Here is a 9,024-nt window from a genome sequence, read left to right as displayed (position 1 = left end):
GACTCGCTCATCTGCCAGTGGGTGGGTTGTGGGGAAAGATGCTCAACTGCGGAACAACTCTATGTAAGTCTCATCGCCATCTTTCTGTTCAGCATGATTGTTGCATTTTTCCACATTCCCTCCTTATGATCGCGACTGTCTGCGATGCTTTATGGGCGGTTGACTGACTGTGTTCTTCCAGGATCACGTGTGTGAACGGCATGTTGGTCGCAAGTCCACCAACAACCTGAATCTGACGTGCCAATGGGGTACCTGCAAGACGACTACCGTCAAGCGAGACCATATCACGTCTCACATTAGGGTTCACGTACCCCTTAAGCCTCACAAATGTGACTTCTGTGGCAAGGCCTTCAAGCGGCCGCAGGACTTGAAAAAGCATGTGAAGACTCATGCTGATGATTCCGTGCTCCATAATTCTCCTCCTGCCTCGAACCGTGGAGGGCATGGCCAGCCTGGAGGATACGGCTCCAACTCCAAGCGTACGTTCAGTCCTTCCATTCCATGCCTTTGACTGCCTTCAACGGAAGTGGATTGCGAGTTGCTGCATCCGCTTCTCGAAGAACAGACTGTCCCCCACCTTATCATTAGTCATGCTGCTTGATTTCTGGCTCGATTTTTCTTCATTCCCTGACATTGTGACAGACTTTACTGACTTGCGAGCGATCGCTACTACAGCGAATGGCTACCATGGAGACTATGCCGCAGCTGGTGGCTACCCTTACTCTGGTGGACCGGCGTCTGCGTATCATGCTGCGTCTCAAGGCTATCCTGCCGGGGCTGTGTACTATCCAGTTCATCCGCAGTCAAACCAGATGGAGAGCGACTACCACGTCAGGAAGAAGGCCACGTTTGACGCCCTCAAGGAGTTCTTTGGGGACGTTCAGAACCGCAAGATCGACCCATCTACCTACTATGATGTCGGCCAGCGTCTAATGAACGCCGGAGTCGCGCTTCCGCTGATGCAGAGCTTCCATGGCGGCGCCGGCGGCGATTATCATGGCGGCGGTGTTGCGACCGCTGCATATGCCCAACCTCCTCATATGCTCCCGTTGCCCGGACTCCGGAAGACCGATCTGTCGGATATTGATCGTTTCCTCGAACAACTTCAGAACACCGTGTATTCCGACAATCCCAGCCATGCTGCTGCTGCCGGCGTCGCTCAACCCGGGGCCCACTACGTTCACACTGGTGTTGGCTACCGCAGTAGCAATTCGCCTCCGAACCTAGCTGCTGGAGCTGCGGCGGCGGCTGCGGCGGCCACTCATGGCTCCACTCTCGCTCCGCTCGCCTCCAGCGTATCCACGGAGACTCCGGCGCTTACCCCCGCGTCCAGTGTCATGTCGTATGCCTCGACTCAATCCCCTGTCGCTCGCACCAGTGCCGGCCCGCATGGCTACCCGCCCCTCCCCCCTGTCACGGGTATGTCGGAGATGGGTGGTTCATACACGTCCTCCGCGCCGTCCTCGTCTCTGGCTACCTCCTTCGACCCTGATGGTCGCCGACGCTTCTCCGGAGGAATCCTGCAGAAAGCTGCCACCCCTTTCCACGATGTCAAGATGGACAGTGATGATGCGCCCACCCCTCGTGGCTCGTCCAAGACCGCCTCTGTCTCCAGTGACCTCCCTCGCGACGTTAACCGCCTTCGCCTCGTTTCCCCGTCGCTCACCAACAACATCGACCCCTCGCTCAGCAGCCCTGCCGAACGATCCGACGGGTCCGACGATACCGAGCATCGCTGGGTCGACAACGTCCGCTACATCGAAGAGCTCCGAAAGATCATCAAGTACAAGCTCGAGCACGAGGAGTACGAGGCGGGGGGCATCGCTTCTCTGAACGACGAGCACTCCGTCAGCGAATATCCCTATCATATTCCCAAGCTGGACGAATCCAAGGAAGACGAGCAGGATGCGGAGAACCTCTACCCCATCCTCCGCGCGGTCCGCGACGATTAGTGGATGTTTCAACGGATGATACGAGCGTTATGAGCGGCGTGCAATGCTGGTGGGTTACAATGGGATCTTCATATGGCGCTATGGTAGGTGCCAGCGGAGCTGCAAACGGGTCTTCTTTTCTCTACTCTTCTATTCTTAAATCGATCGGTTTCCGCCTATCGGCTGAACTCGGGATTTCCAGGGGCGAGCTTTCATCGCGCGATTATATCGTCAATCCACGGATAGCCATTATCACCGCGGAGCCTTTTCTTTTCCTTTCTTTTCTTTCCTGGGTTGAAGGATGTCTCGCACATCCTCACTCCCGTTTTCTCTCTCCTCTCCAGTGTATTTTCAGAAACTGGCGATGGTGTGGTAACGCCATCCATGATCCATGATAGCACTCCATAGCTTACTATGATGATTCATCAAACCACCGCACTTCTTTTCCCTTTCTTTTCTTTTTCCCCTGGGTTGAAGGATATCTCGCACATCCTCGCTCCCATTTTCACTCTCCCTTCCGAAGGGTATTTTCAAAAATGGCGATAGTGTGGTAGCACCATCCACGATAGCATTCCGTAGCTCACTATGATGATTCATCAAACCTCATTCCACCCTAATTGCGTGAGGTCTCCAAGTGATCCTACTGGAGTGTCCACCTATTACTCACAGCCCCAACGTCATCCAGGTAATCTGGAACTTTTGTAACAGAATGGTCCCTACTCCAACCGCTAAGGAGAAAATTCTCCCCTTTTGCGAAGCCAGCCCAATCATTCACCCAAGAAATCGGGTGCGACCATGCAAAATATGGGCTTTTCAGCGGCGATAATGCAGCAAATGCGAACGATCCTGCCCCCGTCACCGAATAAAGTGGGGAGCTTTCGACGTGTCCGCCCCTCATCCTTCATGTTCCTCTCAACTGCAGCGCCGATCAGGGGGAAACGCGGCTGTACCCCAAAGGCCCACCGCGATCGGCCGATGGCCCCAATGTTGAGACCTGCAAACCTGCGATCCGCCATGTTTTCCAACTTTCTGCGATCGATTGTTCCCGTCGGCACGTGAGAGCGGAGAACGAAGCAGGCACACCCCACCGGCTGCCAGTGGACGAATTCGGTCTAGATGGTGGCCCTAATCTTTAGGCGGTCCTGGATTTCTCCCCGTGCTGATTGACGTGACGTACATAGAAGGCTTTGGACCGTATGAAGCTCATGCGATACAGTCCAGCAAAAAGAATTGGGTGCACGGTAGACGAAATACTCGATTGATATCCGTGTTACTTCATCATACAACCCCCAGAACGAAACATGCCAACATTTGGGCGAGGCGGTGCGGGGAACATCCTCACGAATACGCAGCTGGACGAGGCGAACGTGAGGCTCGAGCAGGTACGGCGACGAGTTCCCACCGATGGCGTCGTAGAATGCACTTAATTGACATAAATCGGCCAGGACCTCGAGGCGAACAAGAAGAATGTCGATCTAAGACCTGAGGATGTCATGACGAGGCGGGCACCGGCAGATTATGCTTCATCAGGCAGAGGGTAGGGTTATCCTTCATCTCACTTTCACCAGTAAAACTAACGAATATTTCTCCAACAGAGGAGCGGGCAACATGGTCACTCCCACAGCTCTCCAGACGTCTCCAAGCGCCGACCCATCCGTCCGCCCTCCATCGCCACCCCCACCAACCCCTTCAACAGGTACATCCGTCCCAACCACGGACTTCCCAGCCATCCCATCTCACGCCACGAGACATCCATCATCGCCGGCTCCGATGGTCGGCCTGACAACTGGGCGAGGTGGGGCCGGCAACATGGCGTACGCGTCGCAATTCAACAAGGAGAGCGAGGAGGCGAAGAAGAAGCAGGACGAGCAGGAGGCGGGCAGGGTGAGGGAGAGGGTGGTGAAGGATGTGGAGATGGGCTTACAACCGCCGGGGCGAGCGGTTTTAGGCGGGGAGAAGGCCGGAAGGGGATGGTGAAATCGGGGTTAGAACATCACGCTTCTCATGATGCTACGGGAAAGGTTGGATGAGGTGAAGTCGGCTTTTGATTTTGAATCGCGGGGATTCAGCTACCTCGCCTGATGCTATATAGATTCAAGTGCAATCTATCTCGCCATAGGACGTGGGATTGAGACCTATCGGTCGCTATGACATTGGCTCAAGTAGTGTTGGTAGTCTACTGCTCGGTCTGGAAGTAGTTGAGCAGGACGGATCGTTCCTGAGATTCCTCACCCCAGTCCTTGACGACGACGCAAGAGCAGTTCACGACCTTCCTCGCATTGCCCTCACGGTCAATCTGGCCTGTTTCAATTCGTCAGCGCACGCCCATCGACCCCGACTCTCGCGGATACTCACACAATCCAGCCCACTCGCCCAACTGCTTGCCATCCGGCACCTTGATCAACGGGATCTTATGCTCCGAGCACAGCGCCACCACCAGCTTCTTGTAGGCCTCCTCCTCGCAATTCTCGTTCAGCACGCACATGTGCGCCTGGCGACGGTCGAGCGCCTTGGTCGCCTCGCGGAGTCCGCGGGCCAGGCCGTCGTGGATCAGCGCAAGCTTGAGGACGCCCTTAAGCGCCTCGAGGACCGACATCTGGCCAGAGGGGGCATCGGCGGAAACTTCGACTTCACCGGCATCGACGTCCGCGATGGGGGATTGGGGCTCTTCTCCGTCCGACTGGAGGAGTGGTTAGTTGGGGCTCTTGGGATTTTGGCATACTTCTCTCGCATCGGGAGTCTGATGTTGAGATGTCTGGAATGTGGGAGGGAAATTGAAGCTTACCATGTTGATTGATTGATCAGACTCGTCGGATTATCCTCGAAGAGACTGATTGTAATGAATTGATTCGATGTTAAAGTGTGAGGATGTTGGTGATGATCAACAATCCACGATGTGGGAAATTAGCGAGCGCCAAGATTTTTGCACGTGATCCGGATTTGGGTGAACGGCAAAAGTTCGGTAGAAAATGGATCAACATGCACTGCGACAATTGACAAACAGCGAATTGAGGGGAATTAAGAAACAGATATCAACGTCTAGAGCAATCCTTGAGTCAATTCGCTGGCTCGAAAGCTAGGCCAATTTATATGCTGTCCAGACCTATCTGGGATCGACTTTTCTGCCCTTACAAGGCTTGCTCAGCTATCTACCTTCCTTTGACTCATCGTGGGCCCACGTTGATATCAAAACCACAAATCCTCACCCTCTGCCGAACCTTTTCTTCTAAGCAGACAGAACCCCGAAGACCGATCTCCTCCTTTGGGTCTTTCATCATGGCATCGAACAACGCATCAGATGCGACCTCTGTCGAGGAACTGACCTCCACATTGAAGAACTTCGGGCTCGATTCCGTCCCGCAACTCCCAAACACTTATCCAACCCTCAACCCCATCGACATCTACCGCTCCCACATCGCCTCCTTGATCTCTCCGATCGTCTCGGTTGACGCAAAGACAATCCTCCCCACCATAAGTTGGACGAACTCCTTGGACAATGGCGACCTCATGCTTCCGGCGGCCGCGCTCCGCATCAAGGGCATGAAACCGCAAGAGACGGCCGAGAAGATCGCGTCCCAGTTCCCCGAATCACCTTTGATCGAGAAGCCGCTGGTGGCTGGACAATTCATCCGATTCTTCTTCAAGGCCCTTCCGCTATCGAAGCTTGTCGTACCGTCAGTCCTGAAGAATGGCGCGACCTACGGGCTGAATCAAAACCTCGGGTTGAAAGATGCGTCCGACCCGTCGAAAGGACCGAAGAAAATCATCGTCGAGTTCTCAAGTCCAAACATCGCGAAACCTTTCCACGCGGGGCATCTGCGAAGCACAATCATCGGTGGTTTCCTATCCAATTTGTACCAGGGCGCAGGTTGGGAGGTGATCCGGATGAACTACCTTGGTGATTGGGGTAAGCAGTATGGCGTTTTGGCGGTGGGTTTCGAGAAATTCGGCAGCGAAGAGAAGCTGTTGGAGAACCCGATTGGTCATTTGTATGACGTGTACGTCAAGGTCAGCGCAATTGCGCACGAGGAGGGAGAGAAGATGAAGGCACTGAAAGAGAAGATCACCGCGGCCAAAACCGCAGGAGAGTCTGCATCAGAAGCCGAGGCGGAGTTGCAGAAGATCCAAGATGAAGGCATCGACGAGCAGGCCCGGAAGTACTTCAAGCGCATGGTCGATGGAGACGACCATGCTCTGGGCGTCTGGAGGAGGTTCCGAGATCTCAGCATCACCAAGTATAAGCAGACCTATGCTCGACTAAATATCAACTACGACGAGTACTCCGGTGAGAGCCAGGTAAAAGACGAGAGCATGGACAAGGCAGCGAAAATCATGGAGGACCAGAAAGTCAGCGAGAACAGCGACGGGGCCGTCATTGTCGACTTGACGAAATACAGCAAGAAGCTTGGCAAAGCGATCGTCAAGAAGAAGGATGGCACAAGTTTGTATCTGACCAGAGATATCGGGGCCATGATGGAGCGATATGACAAGTTCCATTTCGACAAGATGATCTACGTCGTCGCCAGCCAGCAGGACCTGCATCTTGCGCAGCTCTTCAAGATAGTTGATGCCATGGGTCTCAAGGAGATTGCGGAGAAGTGCGTCCATATCAACTTCGGAATGGTCCTGGGCATGAGCACTAGGAAAGGCACAGCGAAGTTCTTGGACGATATCCTCCGAGACGTCGGCGACAAGATGCACGAGGTGATGAGGTCGAACGAGGATAAGTACGCGCAAGTCGAAGATCCCACCCGGACGGCCGATATTCTTGGCATTTCGGCCGTCATGGTCCAGGACATGACCGGGAAGAGGTATAGATCACTTACTTGACCCCTTCTGTTGCTGAAAGATCCGCTCACACGTCACAGGATCAACAACTACCACTTCGATATGGACCGCATGACCTCCTTCGAGGGGGATACTGGTCCCTACCTCCAATACGCCCACGCTCGTCTCACCTCCATCCTTCGGAAAGCGTCCGTGCCTCAGGATGCACTCCTCTCCGCCGACCTCTCTCTCCTCACAGAGACCCACGCCATCCACCTAGTCCGCATGCTCGCCCAATGGCCCGACGTGTTCTTCAACACCATGCGCACGCTGGAACCGATCACGGTTCTCACCTACCTCTTCCGGATGACGCATTCGCTCAGTTCGAGTTACGACCATCTGCAGGTGGTCGGCAGCGAGGAGAATCTGAAGGTGGCGAGGATGGCGCTGTACGTGGCAGCGAGGCAAGTGTTGGGCAACGGAATGAGGCTGTTGGGGTTGACGCCGCTGGACAGGTGGGTCTTACCAGTGCGGCTAACAAGTGGAAATGATGAGCTAATCGACGCTTAGGATGTGATGTGCTGATGTTGTATGCTTTGCGCATGATGAAGGTCAAGCATTTCGGGACGTTGTGCTACCAGGATATGGGAGCGTGTCTCACTATCAAAAGTCCGTTTGTGATATACCACCATGTTAGACGCAGACTCAGAAATGATCAACCGGTTGCCGGCACGTGTCATGCTCTCACCCTTGTCATATCGATAATCGAACGCAGCAGTGTTGACCTTTGGCTTCCTATTTATGGACCGGGCAGCACGCCTCTTCCACGTCGACAGTTGCTGGCCGTTATGCTTACGTTTGCCCTTCCTAAAGCGACAACAGAAATATCTATGTCTTCACCTCAGTACAGTGACTCATTATTCCCGCATCTCTGGGATCCGTTCCTGCGTCGGAAGGAGCCAGAGGGCTGCCGTGCGGCTCAGGTCTATATTCGACGTGGCCGGCGGTCGACGAACCGATGGTGAGCCGCGTTTTCGTTACGGCAGTGGAGTCTATGGATGGCTGCCCAAAGAACTTGAGCCGCATCCAGGACATCTCGATCAAGGCGCGCTAGTGGCTTTGTTGGGTGAGGCGACGTGATGCGACGCGCTGCATGTCTCCCTTGCTGCGCGGTGGTGTCACGGCTGGGGAATTTGACGATTGTGTGGCGCGGCCACCTGGTATGTCTGCGATCAGATACCCTTCAGCAATGTCGATGTACGTTGCGGGTCTGGATCAGTCGCACTGCATCTACTGCAGCGAGTTGGATGACTTTACTTCAGCATGAACTTCCATCCCCCGTCTTAATGTTGCGATGAGCTACAAATCACAAAAGAGCGGTGAAGGATCGTGGAACGGTCTATAGTGTCACAAAAGGGAGTAGGTAACGCGACGGCCAATCACTCGGCCCATGCCGGAATACAGAGCTCCCCATGCTCTCTTCTCGTCGCTGTAGGTTCGGGAGTTCGATCGGGATGCTCGCCCTGGGCCAAGAGTGCCTGATTTCGGGTATGGATCTGTGATGGGCAAGCCGGAAAAGTAGCTCGATTGTGATACCAATCGTATATCATATCGCATCTGTACGCACCACCGCCGTATTGATCGCCGCATCCTCCCACAATTCCCCGACCTCGACCTTAGATGATGGATCACTTGGAAACCTCGGAGTCGAAGTTCGACTCATCGCCGGATTAAGTCTAGATCGTAGCCGTCGAACTCACTGCTCACATCTTGAGATGCAGATGGGAGCCTTTCTGTCCGTCCAATAACCTCCCCCGCTGTCGTCATCCCACCCCTCTATACCGAAGACATTTCGCGCTTATGCACACTTGACAAAACCGCCTTTCCGGCCACAAAATGTCCCACGGGGTCTTAAAAGGACGGGCTTGAAGTAGTTGAAGGCGAGCTGAACCCGAACATGGGCTGAGGATATGATTTCCGACAGGACCAGGCGACGAGAGAAATCCAGACTTCACGAAGCACGGTTTTCAGGCGAGGAATCAACCAAAGATAGCGCCCAGCCTTAAAGGCCAGGATGCCCCTGTCGGCCTCGCGGAGGAAGAAGGGACGAGGGTAAGATTGTGAGAATTTCAGCGGATGGAAATCATATTATGCACCGAAGCGAAGAGGGGTTGTTCATATCGAAGCCATCTCCGAGACTAGGAATACCCTTCTCGCGCGGTAGGGATTCGGCATCGTGAGATTTCAATGTGAATGTAGTGAGACTCCAAGGAAAAGATATAATAATGACTCGTTCAGTTTGCAGATATTCAACATTGCTTCCCTG

The 9,024-nt window shown here is 54.2% G+C and overlaps 4 protein-coding genes across 4 annotated transcripts; 3 read left to right on the top strand and 1 right to left on the bottom strand.

Annotated features, from left to right (window-relative positions):
- P152DRAFT_379375 (uncharacterized protein) lies at positions 1-1,946 on the top strand (the record flags this gene model as incomplete). The annotated part of the gene is made up of 3 exons (XM_033675699.1): positions 1-63; positions 182-479; positions 643-1,946. Coding segments are annotated over 3 exons (1,665 nt in total), but the record flags the coding sequence as incomplete, so codon positions are not given.
- Positions 1,947-2,780: 834 nt separating this feature from the next.
- On the top strand, positions 2,781-4,231 carry P152DRAFT_454863 (uncharacterized protein). Its single transcript, XM_033678669.1, has 3 exons — positions 2,781-3,313; positions 3,377-3,468; positions 3,527-4,231. The coding sequence occupies exons 1-3, from the start codon at positions 3,233-3,235 to the stop codon at positions 3,906-3,908; spliced, it is 555 nt and encodes a 184-aa protein (XP_033538258.1). The 5' UTR covers positions 2,781-3,232; the 3' UTR covers positions 3,909-4,231.
- On the bottom strand, positions 3,885-4,870 carry P152DRAFT_130406 (40S ribosomal protein S12). Its single transcript, XM_033673767.1, has 3 exons — positions 4,717-4,870; positions 4,287-4,611; positions 3,885-4,232 (listed from the first exon to the last, which is right to left on the bottom strand). The coding sequence occupies exons 1-3, from the start codon at positions 4,717-4,719 to the stop codon at positions 4,108-4,110; spliced, it is 453 nt and encodes a 150-aa protein (XP_033538257.1). The 5' UTR covers positions 4,720-4,870; the 3' UTR covers positions 3,885-4,107.
- Positions 4,871-5,207: 337 nt separating this feature from the next.
- P152DRAFT_464118 (arginyl-tRNA synthetase) lies at positions 5,208-7,268 on the top strand (the record flags this gene model as incomplete). Its single annotated transcript, XM_033680542.1, has 2 exons — positions 5,208-6,742; positions 6,800-7,268. The coding sequence occupies 2 exons, from the start codon at positions 5,208-5,210 to the stop codon at positions 7,266-7,268; spliced, it is 2,004 nt and encodes a 667-aa protein (XP_033538256.1).
- Between the last annotated feature and the right edge of the window lie 1,756 nt (positions 7,269-9,024).

Source organism: Eremomyces bilateralis (assembly GCF_010015585.1).
Source record: "Eremomyces bilateralis CBS 781.70 unplaced genomic scaffold P152scaffold_2, whole genome shotgun sequence".
In the NCBI taxonomy this organism is placed as follows: domain Eukaryota; kingdom Fungi; phylum Ascomycota; class Dothideomycetes; order Eremomycetales; family Eremomycetaceae; genus Eremomyces; species Eremomyces bilateralis.
The sequence above is the reverse complement of the archived record's forward strand: the minus strand, read 5'-3'. Positions and strand labels throughout refer to the sequence as shown.